Source organism: Salvelinus sp. IW2-2015, linkage group LG1 (assembly GCF_002910315.2).
Source record: "Salvelinus sp. IW2-2015 linkage group LG1, ASM291031v2, whole genome shotgun sequence".
NCBI classification, from domain to species: Eukaryota; Metazoa; Chordata; class Actinopteri; order Salmoniformes; family Salmonidae; genus Salvelinus; species Salvelinus sp. IW2-2015.
The window spans coordinates 23,786,994-23,811,202 of NC_036838.1; the positions used below are offsets into that span (position 1 = coordinate 23,786,994).

The following is a 24,209-nucleotide window of genomic DNA, read 5'->3' on the forward strand; positions in this document are numbered from 1 at the left end:
TTACCTTTTGCTTATAGGGTCAGAAATGGCCTCAGCTCAGCCGGACAGTGGCACCATGGGAAGCAAAGTGCAGTGTTGTCTGGGAAGAGTAGAACTATACACGTCTCACTGGGCCTCGGGTTTCTCATACAGACACACATGAACCAGACTCTTAAAATGAAATTTTTACAAAAATTTATACTGTTTACTTGAATATTTTGTCAAGGATTTTATAAGAATGACATTATATGGATTATTTGTCAATTCATGCAAATAAATATATTTTATAGTTAAACAAATGTAATAAAAGATGTCTCTTGTTCATCTTGTCTAACCCATGGTCTATTCTAAACCATCACTAACAGACGTATAGAAGGTAGCAGTAACCTGGAAAAGGGAGTAATTACTCTACCAGGAATTATAGGCAGTGTAATAATAAAACCAACACCTTGCTGCAGTACGCCCTATTATCTTTCACAGATGGAAGGATACTGATGAAATTGAAACAACAGGTTTCATAAAACACTCACATGGCAARATTATTATCATTGAGCGATTTGCTGGGAACATTTCCACGGACACATTATGCCTGAGGTGGTTTCCGTGAAGTGGATTTAAGCAATGCTTAGAACATCTCTTATCAGGATTAGAGCCAGAGCCATGGTTATTAATACACCAACAGTGGATGGGGTGTACTCACACACATACAAACAGAAGCGCATACAAACACAAACACACACACAAACGCACATGAACAGGAACCTGCACGCGCACACACACACATACACAGCATTGTGAAGCATTACGCTTCGAACACACTGACTGTGTCATTGCGTTTCGTTACACCAGAAGTACATTCATTTCCAATTGAACGCTGCATTTGCCTTGCAGCATTGCGTTGCAGAGGCAGTTGCAGTGCGTTCTGTGTGGTGCATACGTTCGATAAATCGAACGTATGCATCAAATTGTATGAGTGGACTTGACAGAAAGTAGCAAAATATGAATGTAGATTTTTTTTTGCACACACATTCAGTAAAAATTTGTGATTACATAAAAACAGTTTGATTGCATAATTTCTTTACATTTTTTATAAATTTATTTGCCAAGTATATTATTTATTCGATGACATCCTCAAATTAATTGTGAGAGCCTATAATATAATTTCCCTCCAAAATGCAGTTTTGGAGCGAAATGCAATAATAAATAGTAAAGATAGGCAGAGTAGGCTCTTTCAACAATGAGACCAACGACCACCTCATTGGCTAGGTTAGCAAGCTAGGTTAGCTAGCTAGCTAACGCTAACTAGCCACATCTAGCACAAGCTCACTACTAAACTGACCTGGCAATCCTACTATCGTGGACACTTGTCTCCAAGCAGCATTTTTTGTGTTTATGTCCCTGTAGCTGTCAGCAGTTGTGTCAAAAAGACACGGTTTTGAAGATACTGCGAAAATTATTCTCTCCTCCATGTGTCCAACCGCATGCGACCATTTGCAAAAGGTACCTGCATCAGTATAGTTGCCTAGCTGCGCAAAATGTTATGCACCAGTGATGCAATGACGCAGTCGGTGTGTTCGAAGCGTTAGAGACAGGCTGACTATTTTGTCAATTTTACGTGCCGCGTTAATCCAGTTATCAAGTCGGGAAATTTGAGTTTCATAGTTCCGACTACTAGCACATGAATCCGGCATAAGTCTATTTTAAGTCTATCTAACACACATATTGCAGTCTAGACAATGGGGCACGGGCACCCTGGCGTAGGTTCTGAACTGTGTGGTTTCAGTCCGTTTCTACAGAGGGAGGAAACCCTGACTGTACCTAATCATTTCTGTCCGACTCTTTCCCATCAAAGCTTTTTCTACCACCCACCCTCCTCCCTCTTCCTCGTTGGTCTGTTTCACCTTTGTAAAGCTAGCCAGAATTAGGCTTAGCCACAATAGTGGAATATGCGGTTCGCCTTCAAAATAAAAATCGCTAATTGAAAGTAATACAAATGGATACAAATAATGGAATCATGCCATATTTGGGCTAGATGAGGCAACAAAAAAAAAGTTGAATTATATTCAACAAAAAAACAGGAATTAGTTAATTTGACAAAAAAGTACAAATCAGTTGAAATCGCACTGTGGATGTATTCCACTTCAGAATTGGGGGCACAGTTACATTTCACTGTACAGACTTACCTACGTGGTATCAGTCTACTCAGTGACACCCACAGAACAAAACTGTGAAGAGTTTAAACCAATATTAGTTTCGAAGCTCATATTGCGGGACTCTGAAACCACTGTGAAATGAGCCACGTTAATCTTACCAGTCAACCTACTATGTGTATTGCACTTTACAGCCTTACCTATGGATTGTGGATCACTGAAATGTGGTATCAGTCTACTCAGTGACAGTACAGTGCCACATGAAAGTCTAATATGCATAGTAGGTTGACTAGTAAGCTTAATGTGGCTGACTGGGGAGGTGATTTCCCACAGGCTGTACAGTCGTGGCCAAAAGTTTTGAGAATGCCACAAATATTAATTTCCACAAAGTTTGGTGCTTCAGTGTCTTTAGATATTTTTGTCAGATGTTACTATGGAATACTGAAGTATAATTACAAAAATTTCACAAGTGTCAATGGCTTTTATTGACAATTACATGAAGTTGATGCAAAGAGTCAATATTTGCTGTGTTGACCCTTCTTTTTCAAGACCTCTGCAATCCGCCCTGGCATGCTGTCAATTAACTTCTGGGCCACATCCTGACTGATGGCAGCCCATTCTTGCATAATCAATGCTTGGAGTTTGTCAGAATTTGCGGGTTTTTGTTTGTCCACCCGCCTCTTGAGGATTGACCACAAGTTCTCAATGGGATTAAGGTCTGGGGAGTTTCCTGGCTATGGACCCAAAATATCGATGTTTTGTTCCCCGAGACACTTAGTTATCACTTTTGCCTTATGGCAAGGTGCTCCATCATGCTGGAAAAGACATTGTTCATCACCAAACTGTTCCTGGATGGTTGGGAGAAGTTGCTCTCGGAGGATGTGTTGGTACCATTCTTTATTCATGGTTGTGTTCTTAGGCAAAACTGTGAGTGAGCTCCCACTCCCACAGGATGCTTTACTGCATGACACAGGACTGATGGTAGCGCTCACCTTGTCTTCTCCGGACAAGCTTTTTTTCCGGATGCCCCAAACAATCGGAAAGGGGATTCATCAGAGAAGATCCCCAGTCCTCAGCAATCCAATCCCTGTACCTTTTGCAGAATGTCTGTCCCTGATGTTTTTCCTGGAGAGAAGTGGCTTCTTTGCTGCCCTTCTTGACACCAGGCCATCCTCCAAAAGTATTCGCCTCACTGTGCGTGCAGATGCACTCACACCTGCCTGCTGCCACTCCTGAGCAAGCTCTGTACTGGTGGTGCCCTGATCCCGCAGCTGAATCAACTTTAGGAGACGGTCCTGGCGCTTGCTAGACTTTCTTGGGCCTTCTTCACAACAATTGAACTGCTCTCCTTGAAGTTCTTGATGATCCGATAAATGGTTGATTTAGGTGCAATCTTACTGGCAGCAATATCCTTGTCTGTGAAGCCCTTTTTGTGCAAAGCAATGGTGATGGCACGTGTTTCCTTGCAGGTAACCATGATTGACAGAGGAAGAACAATGATTCCAAGCACCACCCTCCTTTTGAAGCTTCCAGTCTGTTATTCAAACTCAATCAGCATGACAGAGTGATCTCCAGCCTTGTCCTCGTCAACACTCACACCTGTGTTAATGAGGGAATCACTGACATGGTGTCAGCTGGTCCTTTTGTGGCAGGGCTGAAATGCAGTGGAAATGTTTTTTGTGATTCAGTTCATTTGCATGGCAAAGAGGGACTTTGCAATTAATTGCAATTCATCTGATCACTCTTCATAACATTCTGGAGTATATGCAAATAGCCATCATACAAACTGAGGCAGCAGACTTTGTGAAAATTGATATTTGTGTCATTCTCAAAACTTTTGGCCACGACTGTACATTGCAATATGAATGTTCAATACTTACATGTGCTGAATAGTGAGGTGAAAGTCCCACAAGTGCTACAACGCTAATATTTGTAAAAACTCTTCACAGTTGTGTTTTTGTGGGTGTCATTGAGTGGGCTGATACCCCATTTCATGAACCCAAGATCCATACGTAAGGCTGTTTAGTAAAATGTAAGTATGCCCCCAATGCAATTCGGAAGTCTAATACATCCACAGTGTGATTTCAACTCATTTGTTGTTATTGTTGTCAAATCAACTATTGTCTTTTGTTGAATTTATATAACATTCCAAACTTGTTTAGCATGATCTAGTCCAAATATGGCATGATTCCAATATTTGTATCACTTTCAATTCATGGACTTTTATTTTAAAGGCAACCTGCAAATTCCACTATTGTGGCTAATCCTTATTGTGGCTAGCTTCACATAGGTGTCTGTTTCAGTGCGCCCCCTCAAATAAGGTTGGGACAGAGCTAGCAAGTCAAGAGTGAGGCCGATACATTATCCAGAAAACAACAATCTAGCTACATATTGGTCAGGTAAGGCTAATTATCTAACCAACATAACTCATAAACCAATATTGCAGTAATATAACCTCATTAAAAGCTAGCTAAGCCGGTATCGCTATCTACATTTATTTTCCTCTAGCTGCAATATTGCCAGCTAGCAAGTTAGCCACCCCATCACTTCCTCCTCTAATGGCTTGCTAGCTTAACGTTAGCAAACCAGTTATTTTTGATTACCTGATTCAAATAGTTAGTTCTGTTGTTTACGTGGTATTCGTGCCCTGTAATATCAGATATGGACCGCAGAAATTATTCATCACACATTTGTTGACCAGCTAGCTATACCTATTTAACGTTAGCAACTTTAATTTTGTATTGTGCTAGTTTAGCTAACTAACTATCTAGCTGTTAGCCAAGTTAGCTAGCTGGGTACGTTAACAAACATTTGTTGGTTGTCTAGCTGAATTCATCATCATATTGTGGCTAATCAAACTAACGTTAGTTAACTTCTTCAAAGTTGTTTACTTGTCAGGGGGTAGATAGCTAGCTACTAACATTAAGATAAGATAATGAGTTATGACGATTATCAGCCCACTCCGTTACTTTAGCTGTGTTAGCTAGCTAATGTTGTTCTGATTGTCATGCAAATATGCACAATCGAGACATCTTGATCTGAGTCTTGTGTTCTGGCTAAATTTAAATAATATTCTATGACTGACATGTTCCCTTAGTGGTTTCATGACAAGACACAACTATGGCTTGGTTTCAGGGTTCACAAATCCTGCAGGAGTTTTCCCGATGATATGAATTAATCAATTATTTAAAAAATGCATCTTATTTTGAAGTGAGAGAGCTAGGCTTTTAACAATTCGAAGGACAGTTCCACCATTTGCTACATCTATCAACAAATCCTAATTATTAACTGCAGGGCTCTCAAACCCTGTTCCTGGAGATCTACTGTCCTGTAGGTGTTCACTCCAACCCTAATCTAGTGCACCTGATTCTAATTAGCTGGTTGATAAGATGAACCGGGTTAGTTACAACTGGGGTTGGGGCAAAAACCTACGGGAGGTTAGCTCTCCAGGAACACGGTTGGAGACCCCTGAACTATGTAATATGTGGCCCATGCAGGACTTAACATCTGTTGTCAGTACCATCCATGTTCCAACTCTTTGTGACCTGCAATGTATTTATGCCCGTCTCTCAATGTTCTCTATCATTTGTCCAGTCATGGCAGCCATCCGAAAGAAGCTGGTCATAGTGGGAGATGGCGCATGTGGGAAGACGTGTCTGCTCATCGTCTTCAGTAAAGACCAGTTCCCCGAGGTCTACGTGCCCACTGTCTTCGAGAACTATGTCGCTGACATTGAGGTCGACAGCAAACAGGTGAAAAAAGTCCCCTCCCTTTGTTTTTTCAACCTGTAGGACAATCAGAGTTAAAGTCTGCCAACACTGCCATTGCCTCCTCCCAATTTGCATCCTTCCTCGAGGCATACATTGCCAATAGTGGCAGACAGTGTTGGCAGATAGTCATTTGATTTCTCAATGCAGGATGTTGCCCTGCTGTGTAATGATGTCCTATTGCTGACTCCATCAATAATGACATTTTAGGTTGGCCATTCGGCATCATGCCTTTTCAAGTAGGTCACGTACACTGTATCAGCTGTAACTGGGAAGTTGGGCACAGTTGGCTGATGTCTCTTGAAATCCTATGGCAGGTTGAGTTGGCACTATGGGATACAGCAGGCCAGGAGGACTATGATAGGCTCCGCCCCCTATCTTACCCAGATACAGATGTCATCCTCATGTGCTTCTCCATCGATAGCCCTGACAGTTTGGGTGAGTATTTAATGCCGCAACACGCAGACACCAACACATACATCTGTGCAGATACAGTTGAAGTCGGAAGTTTACATACACCTTAGCCAAATACATTTAAACTCAGTTTTTCACAATTCCTGAACTTTAATACTAGTAAAAATTACCTGTCTTAGGTCAGTTAGGATCACCACTTTATTTTAAGAATGTGAAATGTCAGAATAATAGTAGAGAGAATTATTTATTTCATCACATTCCCAGTGGGTCAGAAGTTTACATACACTCAATTAGTATTTGGTAGCATTGCCTTTAAATTGTTTAACTTGGGTCAAATGTTTCGGATAGCCTTCCACAAGCTTCCCACAATAAGTTTGGTGAATTTTGGCCCATTCCTCCTGACAGAGCTGGTGTATCTGAGTCAGGTTTGTAGGCCTCCTTGCTCACACACACTTTTTCAGTTCTGCCCACAAATGTTCTATAGGACTGAGGTCAGGGCTTTGTGATGGCCACTCCAATACCTTGACTTTGTTGTCCTTAAGCCATTTTGCCACAACTTTGGAAGTATGCTTGGGGTCATTGTCTATTTGGAAGACCCATTTGCGACCAAGCTTTAACTTCCTGATTGATGTCTTGAGATGTTGCTTCAATATATTCACCTAATTTTCCTCCCTCATGATGCCATCTATTTTGTGAAGTGCACCAGACCCTCCTGCAGCAAAGCACCCCCACAACATGATGCTTCCACCCCTGTGCTTCAGGGTTGGGATGGTGTTCTTCGGCTTGCAAGCATCCACCTTTTTCCTCCAAACATAACGATGGTCGTCATGGCCAAACGGTTCTATTTTTGTTTCATCAGACCAGAGGACATTTCTCCAAAAAAGTACGATCTTTGTCCCGATGTGCAGTTGCAAACCGTAGTCTGGCTTTTTTAATGGAGGTTTTGGAGCAGTGGCTTCTTCCTTGTTGAGCGGCCTTTCAGGTTATGTCGATATAGGACTCGTTTTACTGTGGATATAGATACTTTTGTACCTGTTTCCTCCAGCATCCTCACAAGGTCCTTTTGCTGCTGTTCTTGGGATTGATTTGCATTTTTTCGCACCAAAAGTACGTTCATCTCTAGAAGACAGAACGCATCTCCTTCCTGACGGGTATGACGGGTGCTTGGTCCCATGGTGTTTATACTTGCGTACTATTGTTTGTACAGATGAACGTGGTACCTTCAGGCATTTGGAAATAGCTCCCAAGGATGAACCAAACTTGTGGAGGTCTACCATTTTTTTCCTGAGGTCTTGGCTGATTTCTTTTGATATTCCCGTGATATCAAGCAAAGAGGCACTGAGTTTGAAGGTAGGCCTTGAAATGAATCCACACCCCCAATTAACTCAAATTATGTCAATTCGCCTATCAGAAGCATCTAAAGCCATGACATAATTTTCTGGAATTTTCCAAGCTGTTTGAAGGCAGTCAATTTAGTGTATGTAAACTTCTGACCCACTGGAATTGTGATAGTGAAATAATCCGTCTGTAAACAATTGTTGGGAAAATTACTTGTCGTGCACAAAGTAGATGTCCTAACCGACTTGCTATAGTTTGTTAACAAGAAATTTGTGGAGTGGTTGAAAAACAAGTTTTAATGACTCCAACCTAAGTGTATGTTAACTTCCGACTTCAACTGTATATACACATGCGTACAGATTCTGTTTTGTGACACGGGCCCTTGTTTTGGTGACAGAGCTTTGACAGAATTGGAAGGCACACTTACACAATAAGAGGAATTGTACCTGGACAGCCTTGATTAGTATTCTCTTGATTTCTGCCCTTCTCTCCTGTGTAGAAAACATCCCAGAGAAATGGACTCCAGAGGTCAAACACTTCTGCCCTAACGTTCCCATCATCCTAGTGGGCAACAAAAAGGACTTGCGTAACGACGAGCACACCCGCAGAGAGCTAGCCAAGATGAAGCAGGTACAGTCAGTCACACACACACACACTACAGGCTTGAAAGTTCAAATCCGGTCCGACCTATCCCGAGCCCGAAAAAAAGCCTGACTTCTAGAAAACAGTTGCGCCTTTACCCAGACCATGTTGTCATTGTGCATAGCAGCAAAATTTCACCTGTAGGTTATATTGACTGTTGAGAAGAAATCTAAGAAAGGTGAGAAGACGAAAACTCACCTTAGTTGTGTAGGGCAGGGATCATCAAATAGATTCAGCTGCAAGCCTATCTTTTCTTGAGCGGATGGTCGGGGGGCCGGAACATAATTTCAAATAATTTGTAGACTAAACTGACAGCAAAAATACCAAAAATATATATTTGACTAAAGCATAATTTCAAACCTTGCTTGCATTTGTATACAATCACATATACACTATATATTCAAAAGTATGTGGACATCCCTTTAAATTAGTGGATTTGATAATTTCAGTCACACCTGTTGCTGACAGGTGTATACAATCGAGCACACAGGCATGCAATCTCCATAAACAAACATTCGCAGTAGAATGGCCTTACTGAAGAGCTCTGTGACTTTCAACATGGCACTGTCATGGGATGTCAAACAAGTCAGTTTGTCAAATTTCTGCCCTGCTAGAGCTGCCCCGTTCAACTGTAAGTGCTGTTATTGTGAAGTGGAATCGTCTAAGAGCAACAACGGCTCAGCTGTGAAGTGGTAGGCCACACAAGCGCACAGAACGGCAACACCGTGTGCTGACGCACGTAAAAGTCTGCTGTCCTCAGTTGCAACACTAACTACCGAGTTAAACTGCCTCTGGAAGCATTGTCAGCAAAATAACTGTTAGTTGTGAGCTAAATGAAATGGGTTTCCATGGCCGAGCAGCCGCACACAAGCCTAAGATCACCAATGCGCAATGCCAAGCGTCGGCTGGAGTGATGCAAAGCTTGTTGCCATTGGACTCTGGAGCAGTGGAAACTGATTCTCTGAAGTGACGAATCACGCTTCATCATTTGGCAGTCCGACGGACGAATCTAGGTTTGGCGGACGAATCTAGGTTTGGCGGATGCCAGGAGAACGCTACCTGCCCGAATGCATAGTGCCAACTGTAAAGTTTTGATGGAGGAGGAATAATGGTCTGGGGCTGTTTTTCATGGCTCAGGCTAGGCGCCTTAGTTCCAGTGAAGGGAAATTGTAACGCTAGAACATACGATTACATTTTAGACTATTCTGTGCTTCCAGCTTTGCGGCAATTTTGGGGAAGGCCCTTTCCTGTTTTGCATGACAATGCCCTGTGCACGACAATGCCCTGTGCACGACAATGCCCTGTGCACAAAGCAAGGTCCATACAGAGCCCTGACCTCAACCTCATCGAACACCTTTGGGATGAATTGAAAAGCAGACTGTTTCAAGCTGGTGTACAAAGCCGAAAGTAAGAAACTTCAGACCGGGAAACATAGAAGTAGCACACATAGAACAGATCTATCGCTTCTTACTCACATTTCTACATGAATTTGGTCAGGTCGCCCAAAAAGTTACATGTAGCTTTAAGTTTAAAATACAAATTAAGGACAAAGTCCTGACTTTTTAGAAAAGTAAATGTTTTACTACCTTTTTTAGTACACTTTGGGGTCCTGATAATGTAGGAAAACGAACACACACACGCCTAATTCTCCCCCACCCCACAGGAGCCTGTGAAGCCAGAGGAGGGACGTGACATGGCGAACCGGATTAGTGCCTTCGGCTACATGGAGTGCTCTGCAAAGACCAAGGATGGCGTGAGGGAAGTGTTTGAGATGGCCACCAGGGCGGCACTACAGGCAAGGCGGGGGAAGCCGAGAAATAAATGCCTCCTACTGTAAAGGGAGGCGTGAGGGACTCTGCCTCCTACTGGGGGCAAGGGGAACGCCAGAAAATTAGATCTATTCCCCCTCTGCCCCAAAAAAGACTGCTCACCAGTTTTTACTAAAGGTGTAATGCTTTTAATTTGTCTTAAAGTTAGTCATGTTTTTGTCAGTATTCAATGATGGGGTTATGGAAAAGCTTAGATTGTTTTTTTTGTACATGAGTGCATCTGCCATATCAACACTTCCTTTGTGAACCTGTACTGCCAATCAACTAAAGTGGTCAGCCAGGGGACCTATTGTTGTCAAACCTGCCAATTAAGTGCTTGAGCCCCGCCCACTGGACTGAGGAATGTCTCCATAGCCAATCAGGGTGGGGTACCCATACACTGATCCAAAGGCTTGATCATTTCGTGTTTATTGTTATGCACATACAGGCATAACATTTTTGAAATAAATGTGCTTCATATAAAGCCCTACGTGCATTTATTCATATGCACACACGGAAATGGTGTCTGTAATAAATACCTCTAAGACTTGACAGTGGAAGTTAATTGGAACAGGATAATTACAAATGTACATTTGTAAGAAGCTAAATTGAGATACTGTATAGTAGATTGAATATCAGTGAGAGGAAAGTATTGTAGCGAATTTGGGGGGTGGGTGGTCTCAATCGGGACTCGAACCGAGGTCCAGCAAAGGTTCCGAACCTCTGAGGTCGCTAGGCATTAGGTTAAAGGTACTAAATTACACCAAGTACATGCCTCTGACACCAATGTAGCAAATTCAGGTGGTAGCCCGGATCCAGCGACTCACGGCAACACCTTAACCATTACGCCAAGAGGTCTGAGCATCTTGAAAAAGGTGGCTAGGTATTGGTTTAAGGTCACCACAGTATCATTGTCTGCGTCGCTAGAACAATGAGTTTTGCTTACATTATCTGCCCATACTAAGTTTTCAAGCACAGGGTGGAGAACTTAAAGCACGTTTTATTTATTTAACATTTTGTAACATACACTCATAAGCGGTACTAAGGTGTATACAATCAAATGTCTTACATGCTTAAATATCCCTTCTAAAGTCTTTGGTATTATTGCTAAACTTGTTCAATGATATTGTTTCAATATGTGCAAATGTATTTGTCTTATGTAACATATTGTTCTGCACTTTTCTTAGATTGACCACATTATCTAAATTCCTGAGGGGTCTGTCATTGAGCAAGGGACTAGTTGGTCAAGTGAGGTGACAAGACAATGGATCTCAACTGATTGTTCTGCAAGGATTGGAGAGCTAATGATGAGGCTCGTTCAGTTCAAAAAGTCAGTCATTGGTGTTTCTTGGCCGGGGCGCGAGAGCGGGCGATGACGACTGGAATCACAGCCATGGCGATCAGCCCCACAGCCACTAGGGGGCGGTAGAAGATCCAGCCAGAGGCGATGGTGAGCAGGGAGAGGGAGCAGGAAATACACAGGGCGAAGAGCTTCAGCCCCACGCTGATCAGCTCTCTAAGAATAGGGACCCAATCCACTGGATAACAACAAAATACACGTTAAGAGACACTGACATGCATACAGAGCAGTTAATTTTCGACTGGAACGTAACCGCATATCTATATGCTCAATAAAAGTAAAATGAGGTATTGGAGTTAACCAATGCTGTGTGTTACCCAGTGTGTGGATGATGCGGATCATCAGACTAATGCCAAGGAACATGAGTAACCAGCCTCCAGCCCTGAGAGCCCAGGTCAGCATAGCATTGTTATTATGCTCCCTTTCAAACACTTCCTACAAACAAAACAAACAAGCATGTGATCAAGGCAGCATAGAAAAATCAGGAAAAACAAGACATGGTTCAGAGTAGGTACATTTCAGTGATGGCTGAATAGAGGATGTTGTCAGAAGTTATCAGGAAAAAAATCACATCCTTCAAAAAAAAGAAAACCCCACCACCTCACCTCAGCAGTGAGCTCCTCCAGGTAAATTATCTCCAGTGTGTCTCCTGACTTGGTCTTAAAGGGCTTCAGGGTGTCATGACTCTGCATGGCCACAACACTGACCTGTGGGACACCAGGCTCTCAGATCAGTTACAGTACTCTAGTTAGCAATCAGTTGATGACAAGAGTTGTTCCACGGACAGCTCATTTGAAGAGGATTATGGACTTTAGTAGTATTTACAGTGACATAAGGGGTACATGGGGCAGCATTTAGTACACAGTGATTGATGCTAAATAATGACTGATAACAGAGAGTTGAAGACAACTATTCTCCATCGGGAGATGGAAATTTCACAAGTTGACCAACCTGAGGTCAGTATAAAGCACCTGAGCTCTATGTACTCACTGTCTGGGCTGGCCCAGGGTAGGTCCCCTCCCCACTGAGTCCTGCATAGGAGAAGCTCACACGCACGTCTCCCACCTAAACACAACAAATCACCAGAGTTAAGGTCACAATAGAATAGATATGAGTGGCATGAACCTGTACATACCAGCCTTTATGTGAAAAGCTATAGGTTTATGAAGGTGAGTTATTGTGTGAAAAACTGTAGGTTTGTGTTGGTGAGTCTGTAAAAAGCTATACATTTGTGTATGCAAGTAGTTGTGTAAAAAGCTATATGTTTGCGTAGTGAGCCATCATTAGAAAAGCTTTGTTTGAGTGTAAGAGATTGCACGTCTAAACGCAGCTAGCCATTTTCTGATCTTTTGACTATTTTCTGACCAATCAGAACAGCTCTGAAAAGATCTGATTTGGCATTTTGACCTATGAGTGGGGAAAAAAAAAAAATCTGAATTGGGCTGCCTGTTTAAATGCAGCCATTGTGTTGAGAGTGACACTCACCTCTGGTCTGCGGGGATGTTGGGTGTGGTAGAAGTAGTCCTCATCAACCGTGAGAAAGGAGTCAGAATCAGGGGCGGGGAGACCCTTCAGACTCAATGTCTGGAAGTTCTCAATCTGATCCACCAATCCTCAGGAGAAAATAAAACAAATTCATCAATTAACCAATCAATAAATCATTAAGAATATCACTGGGATACAATTCAAAAAGGTTGTTAGACAAGCAATGGAGCTGCTAGCCTGTGTTCTGTAGATACCTTTGGAGAGCGAGAAAGGTCCAACCTGAACATCAGAAGCCACCACTGTTACACTCTCCACTGCCATGGCACTGTTTAAAAAAATAAAAATAAAATTCACCAGCATGTCAGGTACAGAGACGACCAAATACCTCTGTACCAGTTCTTCAACATAATACCTGCTGTAGTTGTGACTGAGAATCAGTGAGATAGAAAGAATGAGACAGAATGAGACAGAAAGGACAAAATAATTGGAGTACCTCGGGTTGATGTGACCAATCTCTTTATCAAAGTTCCTGCTGTTGATAAGCTCTGCCTTCCACTCTGAATCTGAAGAAAGAGTTAGGATAAATTTGAAACACGTGTCGCTGGCATGGCATGCATGTTGCTACTGAAGTAAGTACTATAGTACTTCACTGTGTGTACCACAGAAGGTTGGTGGCACCTTAATTGGAGAGGACGGGCTCATGGGTAATGGCTGGTTTCCATGTGTTTGATGCCATTCCATGCACTCCGTTCCAGCCATTATTGAGCCATCCTCCCCTCAGCAGCCTCCACTGGTCTGTACTCACTGTAGTTGTACGTAGTCTCAGTCTTGGACTCTCCATCCTCGTCATAGTCTCTGAGGAATAGTCACTGGCAGGTTACAAATTCAAATATACACATCTAACACATGTAGCTGCCAAAACACAACCACAGTATTAATTCTGAATGAGTACGAGCTATGGATTCCTTTAAAAATCGTTTTAAGTAGTGAGTGAACGAACAAAAAAAAAAAAAATAGCATGTGCCTGAAAACCAGTTCAGAGACAAAAAGAGTGTTTACAGGCATACTAATAATTCAATATTAAACTGATTACGGCAACAGGCAGAGTATGGCAGTCATGTAAACACCTTACTCTGCGTCAGGTCATAATTGAAGTAAGCATATGCTGATTAAAGCACCTGGATTTCTAGCAATCTTTTAAATGACTAGTTAATGTGAACGCCAAGAGTATATTTGATCTGTGCATGTGTTAGCACCAGACTAACGAGCCTCCCGCTCTTTTGCGCAAGTGAAGTGAGTTTCGGAAAATCTGAAAGTACAGTGCATTCAGGAAGTATTCAGGCCCCTTGACTTTTTCCACATTTTGATACGTTACAGCCTTGCTCTAAAATTAATTTTAAAAAATTCCCCCCTCTCAAATCTACACACAATACCCCATAATGACAAAGCAAAAACAACAGGTTAATAATTTTTAGCACATGTATTAAAAATGTAAAACTGAAATATCACATTTATCGTGTTCTTGGTCACCTCCCTGACCAAGGCCCTTCTCCCCTGATTGATCAGTTTGGCTGGGTGGCCAGCTCCAGGAATTGTGTTGATGGTTCCAAACTTCTTCCATCTAAGAATGATGGAGGCCACTGTGTTCTTGGGGACCTTAAATGCTGCAGACATGTTTTGGTACCCTTCCCCAGATCTGTGCCTCGACACAATCCTGTCGTCTCGGGGGCTCTACGGACAACTCCTTCGACCTCATGGCTTGATTTTTGCTGACATTCACTGTCAACTGTGGGACCTTACATAGACAGGTGTGTGCCTTTCAAAAATCACATCCAATCAATTGATTTTACCCCAGGTTGTCTCCAATCAAGTTGTAGAAACATTTCAAGGACAATCAATGGAAACAAGGATGCACTGGAGCTCAATTTCGAGTCATAGCAAAGGGTCTGAAAACATATATAAATAAGGTATGTTTATTTTTAAACTTTTGCAAAAAATTCTAAAAACCTGTTTTCACTTTGTCATTATGGGGTATTGTGTGTAGATTGATTAAATAAATGTTCATCAATTTTAGAATAAGGTTGTAACATAACAAGTGGTCTGAACACATATGCATCTTCAAAATAGTTCACATACAAACTCTATGTCCGAACTCAGAATCTAACAGGCTTCACAAAAATAATGGTCGCTGTGTGATTGCCGATTTTCGGCATTTATCTAAGTCCCAGCAGGTAGCCTGATTTCAGCTGTATCCATGTTAACAGGATTATTAGGGAAATTGTTCCTTGCAAAGCATGTAAAGGTTTTAATCAAACTATTAATCTGAATATTGACAATAATCATATTATTGTGTGCATGTAAACATACCCAGTGAAGGTCGGTAAAAAGAGATCCGTCAGTAACAGGTAACTGATGAGGAGTGACTGAATGACTGACTGATCCCTAAAGATTGGAAAGCTGCCATAGTCATCCCCCTCATCAAAGGGGGAGACACTCAAGACCCAAACTGTTACAGGCCTATATCTATCCTACCCTGCCTTTCTAAGGTCTTCGAAAGCCAAGTTAAACAGAYCACTGACCATTTCGAATCCCACCGTACCTTCTCCGCTATGCAATCTGGTTTCCGAGCTGGTCACGGGTGCACCTCAGCCACGCTCAAGGTCCTAAACGATATCATAACCGCCATCGATAAAATACAATACTGCACAGCCATATTCATCGACTTGGCCAAGGCTTTCGACTCTGTCAATCACCACATTCTTATCGGCAGACTCGACAGCCTTGGTTTCTCAAATGACTGCCTCGCCTGGTCCACCAACTACTTCTCAGATAGAGTTCAGTGTGCCAAATCGGAGGGCCTGTTGTCCGGACCTCTGGCAGTCTCTATGGGGGTGCCACAGGGTTCAATTATCGGGCCGACTCTTTTCTCTGTATACATCAATGATGTCGCTCTTGCTGCTGGTGATTCTCTGATCCACCTCTACGCAGACGACACCATTTTGTATACTTCTGGCCCTTCTTTGGACACTGTGTTAACAAACCTCCAGATGAGCTTCAATGCCATAACTCTCCTTCCGTGGCCTCCAACTGCTCTTAAATGCAAGTAAAACTAAATGCATGCTCTTCAACCGATCGCTGCCCGCACCTGCCCACCCGACTAGCATCACTAATCTGGACGGTTCTGACTTAGGTATTTGTAGTTGTCCACATATTCTAAGTGTCTGGTTAGACTGTAAACTCTCCTTCCACACTCACATTAAGCATCTCCAATCCAAAATTAAATGTAAAAAAAAATCGGCTTCCTATTTCGCAACAAAGCCTGCTTCACTCATTCTGCCAAACATACCCTCGTAAAACTGACTATCCTGCCGATCCTTGACTTCGGCGCTGTCATTTACAAAATAGCCTCCAACACTCTACTCATCAAATTGGATGCAGTCTATCACAGTGCCACCCGTTTAGTCACGAAAGCCCGATATACTACCCACCACTGCGACCTGTATGATCTCGCCCTCGCTTCATATTCGTCGCCAAACTCACTGGCTCCAGGTCATCTATAAGTCTTTGCTAGGTAAAGCACCGCCTTATCTCAGCTCACCATAGCAGCACCCGTAGTACGCGCTCCAGCAGGTATATTTCACTGGTCACCCCCAAAGCCAATTCCTCCTTTGGCCGCATTTCCTTCCAGTTCTCTGCTGCCAATGACTGGAAAAAATTTGCAAAAATCACTGAAGCTGGAGACTCATATCTCCCTCACTAACTTTAAGCATCAGGTGTCAGAGTAGCTTACAGATCATTGCACCTGTACATAGGCCATCTGTAAATTTCCCACCCAACTACCTCATCTCCATATTGTTATTTATTTTTTTGCTTTTGCACCCCAGTATCTCTACTTGCACATCTATCACTCCAGTGTTAAATTGCTAAATTGTAATTATTTCGCCACTACGGCCTATTTATTGCCTTACCTCCCTAATCTTACTTCATTTGCACACACTGCATATAGACTTTTCTATTGTGTTATTGACTGTATGTTTGTTTATTCCATGTGTAACTCTGCGTTGTTGTTTTGTGTCGCACTGCTTTGCTTTATCTTGGCCAGGTCGCAGTTATATATGAGAACTTGTTCTCAACTGGCCTACCTGGTTAAATAAAGGTGAAATAAATTAATACATTTATGATTGTGTGCACAAGGTTACATCATCATAGTCCTGTCCACCAGTTAGCCCAACCCTACATACAGTGCCTTCAGAAAGTATTCACACCCCTTGACTTTTTCCACACTTCGTGGAAATTGAGATTGTGTCACTGACCGACACAAAATAACCCATAATGTCAAAGTGGAATTATGTTTTTATACATTTTCACAAATTAAAGATAAACTGAAATGTCTTGAGTAAATAAGTATTCAACCCCTTTGTTATGGCAAGCCTAAATAAGTTAAGGAGTAAAAATGTGCTTAACAAGTCACATAATAAGTTGCATGGACTCACTGTGTGCAATAATAGTGTTTAACATGATATTTGAATGACTACCTCACCGCTGTACTCCATACATAAAATTATCTGTAAGGTCCTTCAGTCGTGCAGTGAATTTCTAACAGATTCAATCACAAAGACCAGGGAGGTTTTCCAATGCCTCGCAAAGGGCACCTATTGGTTGATGGGTAAAAATGAAAAAGCAGACATTGAATATCCCTTTGAGCACGGTGAGGTTATTAACTACACTGTCAATGGTGAATCAAAACACCCAGTCACTACAAAGATACAGGTGTCCTTCCTAACTCAGTTGCTGGAGAGGAAGGAAACCGCTCAGGGATTTCACCATAACTCCAATGGTGACTTTAAAACAGTTACAGAGTTGAATGGCTGTGATAGGAGAAAACTGGATGGATCAACAACATTGTAGTTACTCCACAATACTAACCTTAATGACAGAGTGAAAAGAAGGAAGCCTGTACAGTATAACATTATTACAAAACATGCATCCTGTTTGCAATAAGGCACTAAAAAAAATGCAAAGAATGTGTCAAAGAAATGAACTTGATATCCTGAATACAAAGGGTTGGGGCAAATCCAACATCACTGAGTACCACTTATCATATTTTCAAGCATGGTGCTGGCTGCATCATGTTATGGGTCTGCTTGTCATCGGCAAGGGATTTTTTAGGATAAAAATAAAATGGAACAGAGCTAAGCACAGGCAAAATCCTAAAGGAAAACCTGGTTCAGTCTGCTTTCCAACAGACACTGGTAGACAAATTCACTTTTCAGCAGGACAATAACCTAAAAAACACAAGGCCAAATATACGCTGGAGTTGCTTACCAAGACGACATGGAATGTTACTGAATGTCTTAGTTAAAGTTGCACCCCCCCAAAAAAAGTATAAATAAAAATTGCCTTCAAAATCTATAGCGAGACTTGAAAATGGCTAACTTGACAGAGCTTGAAGAATTTTAAAAAGCATAATGTGCAAATCCAGGTGTAAAAACTCTTATTATAGACTTACTCATAAAGACTCACCGCTGCAATCACTGCCAAAGGTGATTCTAACATGCATTAACTCAGGGGTGTGAATACTTATGTCAATTAGATATTTCATTTTTAATACATTTGCCAACATTTCTAGAATTATGTTTTCACTTTGTCATTAGGGAAAGGGGGATATCTAGTCAGTTGTACAACTGAATGCCTTCAACTGAAATGTGTCTTCCGCATTTAACCCAACCCCCTCAATCAGAGAGGTACGGGAGGCTGCCATAATCAACATCCACGTCTTCGGCGCCCGGGGAACAGTGGGTTAACTGCCTTGCTCTGGGGCAGAACGACAGATTTTTACCTTGTCAGCTCGAGGATTCGTTCCAGCAACCTTTTGGTTACTGGCCCAACGCTCTAACCACTAGGCTACCTACCTACACAATGGGGTATGATGTGTAGATGCGTGCATTTTTTATTTATTTAATCCATTTTGAATTCAGGCTGTAACACAACCTAATGTGGAATAAGTCAATGGGGTATGAATAATTTCTGAATGCACTGTACCTACCAGATCATAAGACCCTGACTCACCTGCTCTCGCTGTACTCCACCCACTGATACATCTCCACCTGTCTCTTCAGCTTCACCGCCTGCACCGCCACTCTGTAGTTTGGGTCATGGAGGGGCTAGAGAGGAGAGGGATGGGAGGAGGACGTGATAACAGGTTAAGATCAGGGACCATATCCACAAAGTGACTCAGAGTAGGAGTGCTGATCCTTTAGATCATAATAAATAAGAATATATGGACAGATCCTAGATCAGCAGCACATACTCTGGAATGCTTTGTGGATATGGGCCCAGTTAAAGACATGACAGATCAGAAAGAGGCTTAAGGGAACACTTCTGTAAAGCATTTGAGAAGTAGGAGAACTGTAAATAGTAAGTGGTAGGCCTATATTGGTTTATTATTACCCAAGAGTTACAGCAGCGCTCAGTTGTACCAGCACCGTTTATAGAACTTGGGTCCAGTGATGAGACTGGTAAGGGGAATAGTAATGCATAGTGGTAAGTATTGTAGGCCTATACCTGTAAGGTGCGCAGTGGGCCTGTCAGGTGAACCAGATGGTTGTTGTTATGGTCCAGTGGGCTGGAGTACAGGTGCAGGGGCACCACCTGAGAGAGACCCTCATCCAGGGAGGTAGCCGTTCTCAGGGCCCTTCCCTGTGTGGGAAACCAACTGTTGGACTACTGGAGGCCTATACCTGCCAAATATCCTATTATACACACACTGCACACAACTCAAATAAATGGTTTATTTGAAATGTGCCACCCCATGTAATTGTCATATTCCAGACATCTTTTGTTTCAATTATGCAATATTCTAGAAATGTCCACTGGCATAGACACTTTACTGTGCTGCTACATACACTGTTTGAAACTACTCGCCTCATTGGTGAAGAGGACGTAAAATGAGAGGGCGAACAGTACAACACCAGTAACTGTTCCCCCTGCGGTTTCACTCAGACGCTCCAGGAAGCCGGGCTTGGAACGGCTGGTTGTCCGCGTGTGCTGGTCATGTTCTGCCGCTAACTGTGAGGACAGAAGAAATATGCAGGGCCCGGTTTCCCAAAAGCATTTTAAATATGCACTATGCAGAAATCGCTCCGCCATTTCCTGGTTGCTAACGTTCTAATAAGTCACCCAATTTCAGTTTATCTGAAGAAACAAGCAAGTTTAGAGAATCATTATACCATCCAAAACGCTGACATTTTCCATAATCAAAAATATTTTATTTTCAATTGTCGTGAATTGTCCTGAACCGTCTGTCCATCACTACTCACTTTTAGGGCTGTGTAACGTTAGCTGGATGAAAATGAATATCAGAACGACTGATCAAATGCACGAAATTGCACTGACAAATGGCAAGGCTGGCTATGGTAAGGTTAATAAAGAAATAAAACTTACTGTTGGAGCCGACATTGTCCACGCCCAAACGTGTATCAGCAAAGAGATGAAGTTAAAGAAGTTTGCAGTTGGATATTTAAGTCCTTGATTCAAAATAGACTTGCAAGCATTAGCTGCCCGCTGATACTCAATTGGTCAAGCAAGAGACCTCAACACAATAAAGCAAGAAATTGAAATACGCGTTTCGTGAGGTAAAAGGACATTTGCCGTATTTTCTTGGGGGTGCTGGGAAATGAAGGCAAGCTGTCATGATGTCCCCGCCCAATCTGTCCGCTTGAGATAAGCCCTTTTTTTTGTACGGAGGTCTATGAGAGAATGTCGATTAGAAGTTTCATAATGTTTAGGCTTTTACAAATGTACTGATAAATGCATCCCCGCGGAAATTCTGGCAACTTTGAGAAAAACGACTTAGTTGTTGTGCCTGTTGTCAGTGGTGGAAAACGTACCCAATTTTCATACTTGAGTGAAAGTAAAAATACTGTAATATTCATATGTGTAAACATACTGAATTATAATTGGATGCATTTTACCGCCATATCATACTGTGCTATGATTGGTTAAGACCACCCAAATAGTTAGGTGATGGTCAGTTTGATCCTGGTTGGTGAAAAGTGAACATGCCAGTTATAGCTAGCTAATAAAGAGCTACGTTAAGAAATATCCTGTAGTACTGCATTTTATTATTTTGTACAAAGCGTGCAAAACAAGACATGGTGTCAGAAGTGGGATTTTGACAAAGATCCATGCTGGACACATGGGCATGGAAAAGTGCAAACAGAGAGCACGGGACATTTTGTTTTGGCCCGGAATGTGCAAACAAATAGAGGACATTGTTGGTAAATGCGCCATATGTCTTGAACGACGCCCCTCAAACACCAAAGAGCCAATCTTACCTCACTGTATCCCAGACCGAACCTGGCAGGTCGTGGCAACCGATCTGTTTACCTGGAACAACGAGGACTACATCGTAACAGTGGACTACTACAGCAGATACTTCGAACTCGACAAGCTTCACAGCACCACATCTGCAGCTGTGATACACAAGCTGAAAGCAGCCTTTGCCAGGCATGGCATTGTAGAGACTTTAATATCTGACAATGGGCCCTGTTACAAATCAAATGAGTTTGAATCCTTCACAAAAGCATGGGAGTTCACACATGTCACCACAAGTCCGCATTACCCTCAAAGTAATGGCCTTGCTGAAAAATCAATGCAGATTGCTAAATCACTCATGGATAAAGCAAAAGCAGACAAGAGAGACCCCTATCTCAGTCTCCTTGAATACCGCAACACTCCAGTTGACAACTTCAAATCACCAGTCCAGCTGTTGATGAGCCGCAGACTTCGCTCAATCCTTCCCAGCACCAACCAGCAGCTGCAACCTGAGGTCGTCAGCTACAAGGAAATGCAAGGTATTCCTAGAACCGGGGCGATAAGTGAGTGTGAAGTTGAATCTCCCGAAGAACAATGCCCACCTGGCTTGCCGCGAATTTAGACGCTTGGCGGTCTGAATGTAGAACAGGTTTTTGTGGTCCATCCACACAATGAAGGGGAGAATAGAACCCTCCAGCCAGTGACGCCATTCCTCAAGAGCTAGCTTCACTGCCAGGAGTTCCTAGTTATCGATGTCAAAATTTCTCTGCAGGTGAGAGCTTACGGGAAAGAACACACATGGGTGGAGATACTGATCAGAGGGGGGACGTTGAGACAGAACAGCACCTAACCCAGTGTCGGAGGCATCCACCTCCACAAGGGTCTGGCTGGGTGAGGATCGGAGCGGAAGTGAAGAGGCGCTTGAGTTCCACGAAAGCTGCCTCAGGAGTCCAGTGGAACGGAGTGGAGGTGAGAGTGGTGAGGCGCTGCTAGACGGCTGTAGTTGCAGATGAAAAGTCTAAAAATGTGCAACCCCCAGGAAATGCTTTAGCTGCTTCAGGTTTGAGGGTGCAGGCCACTGACGGCCCCTGACCTTGGCGGGATCCATATGTAACCGTCCCTGTGCAATAATATAACCCAGGAAAGACAGGAAGCATGGAACTCACATTAAGCTTTTCTCCAACAGCCATTGGAGAACATGGCGACTGTTTCTGGTGAGTCAGAGTCCTTAGAAAAAAATCTGAATGTCATCCACATAGACAAATGAAACGTCCAATCACATCCCTCAGTACATCATTGACTAGGCTCTGGAAAACAGTCGGGGCGTTAGTGAGACAAAAAGGCATGATCAAATACTCAGTGTTCAAGTGGTGTATTGGAAGCAGTTTTCCACTAGTCCCCCTCTCTGATGCGGACAAGGTGGTAGGCATTCCGGAGGTCGAGTTTGGTGAACACCGTGGCAATTGGGGTGGGGCAAAAGCAGGAAAGATGAGTGCAAGGGACACTTGTTCTTCACAGTAATGTTATTCAGCCCACGAAAGTCTATGCATGGCCTCAGCGACCCATCCTTTTTCTTTACAAAGAAAAATCCAGCACCTACCGGAGTGGAAGAGGGCCTGATATGTCCTGCAGCCAGGGAATCCTGGATGTACCTCTCCGTAGTCTCCTGCTCGGGGACAGAGGTTACACAACCGGCTACAGGGGAGAGGAGCTCCAGGCTGGAGGTCAACGGCGCAGTCGTACGGACGATGAGGCGGCCGCGACAGGGCGTGGTGCTTGCTGAACACAGGAGCTAGATCGTGATACTCGAGAGGAACTGATGACAGGTCCAAAGGTTCAGGAATGGACTGGGGCACAGACAAGGCAGGGGCAGGGGCAAGGGCAGAACAAAGACAATTTGAGTGACAAAATTAACTCCAAGTGGTTACCTTTCCGGTGGTCCAGTCGATCTGTAGTTTGAGCAGCTTTAACCAAGGATGGCCAAGAACCAGGTGAGAGTGAGGGCAGTCGATTATGTGGAGACTGGTCCTTTCCTGGTGATTCCCAGAGAGACGCAGGATGACAGGGACAGTTCTCTCAGACACAGGCGAGGAGCTGTCCGTTGAGTGTTGGCATCGAGGGGTGAAGCGAGTGGAACAGTGTCCAGGCCCAACTGGATAACGATACCTCAGTCCAGGAAACTCTCGACGGTGCCCGAGTCGATGAGGGCAGGCAGAGAAAATGCCTGACTCTGCCACACAAGGGTGCAATCTAGCAAGGGTCTGGGGGAGATGGGCTGGCGATTTGGCTCAACAGTATATCCCCCACAACTGCCGAGCCACTTCCTTTTGCTGGCCACCAGGAACAAGTGGAGACGAAGTGACCAACCTGGCCACAGTATAGGCAGCATCTAGTGCTGATTCACCGCTGCCTCAGGTGAGAGACGGGCCCGGCCGAGCTACATGGGTTCAGGTTCTGGAAGAGACTTGGGAAGGGAGGCAGTCGGAGGAAGAGAACCAAGCAAAGAAGCAGATGTAGCATACAACCCTACCTGCCCTCTACCTCCGACGCTCACGAAGACGGTTGTTGATGGCGAGAGAGATGAGCTCCTTAAGTCCATCAGGCTCATCCCTGGACACAAACCTACCCTTGGTCTCAGTGAGAGCTTGCTGGAATGCTCCCTGAAGGGCCTCCTCATTACAGCCGCTCTGGAGAGGATGCGAAACGCGATCAGCGACACTATGGGAACCTTTATGGAGGGACAGGAGTCGCTTAGCGCCATCCTTACCACAGACAGGGTGGTCGAAGACTCTCCTCAGTGAAGCTGGAGTAGGAGGAGCAGATGGGGGACTGTCTCCACGGAGGCTGCTGAACAGGAAGGACATTTTGGCCCATTCGCTAGCATAAGCGTAGGGCTGTTGCTCGTATACTAGTGAACATTGTACCAAAAAGGCTTTGCAAGCTCCGAGGT

At 43.4% G+C, this 24,209-nt stretch overlaps 2 protein-coding genes across 3 annotated transcripts; one reads left to right on the top strand and one right to left on the bottom strand.

The window, feature by feature from the left end:
* The first annotated feature begins 4,424 nt into the window (after positions 1–4,424).
* On the top strand, positions 4,425–10,648 carry LOC111963259 (transforming protein RhoA). 2 transcript variants are annotated; one of them, XM_023986586.2, is made up of 5 exons: positions 4,425–4,528; positions 5,724–5,881; positions 6,214–6,334; positions 8,148–8,278; positions 9,954–10,648. In XM_023986586.2, the coding sequence occupies exons 2-5, from the start codon at positions 5,726–5,728 to the stop codon at positions 10,125–10,127; spliced, it is 582 nt and encodes a 193-aa protein (XP_023842354.1). In that variant the 5' UTR covers positions 4,425–4,528; positions 5,724–5,725; the 3' UTR covers positions 10,128–10,648. The 2 variants fall into 2 exon arrangements, with proteins under 2 accessions (XP_023842354.1, XP_023842362.1); XM_023986594.2 differs by having other exon boundaries at positions 4,435–4,523.
* Positions 10,649–11,080: 432 nt separating this feature from the next.
* LOC111963174 (transmembrane protein 43) lies at positions 11,081–20,593 on the bottom strand. The gene is made up of 12 exons (XM_023986450.2): positions 20,387–20,593; positions 19,868–20,011; positions 19,508–19,642; positions 19,013–19,107; positions 13,749–13,798; positions 13,437–13,506; positions 13,198–13,268; positions 12,944–13,071; positions 12,449–12,523; positions 12,064–12,165; positions 11,776–11,893; positions 11,081–11,636 (listed from the first exon to the last, which is right to left on the bottom strand). The coding sequence occupies exons 1-12, from the start codon at positions 20,399–20,401 to the stop codon at positions 11,434–11,436; spliced, it is 1,206 nt and encodes a 401-aa protein (XP_023842218.1). The 5' UTR covers positions 20,402–20,593; the 3' UTR covers positions 11,081–11,433.
* Between the last annotated feature and the right edge of the window lie 3,616 nt (positions 20,594–24,209).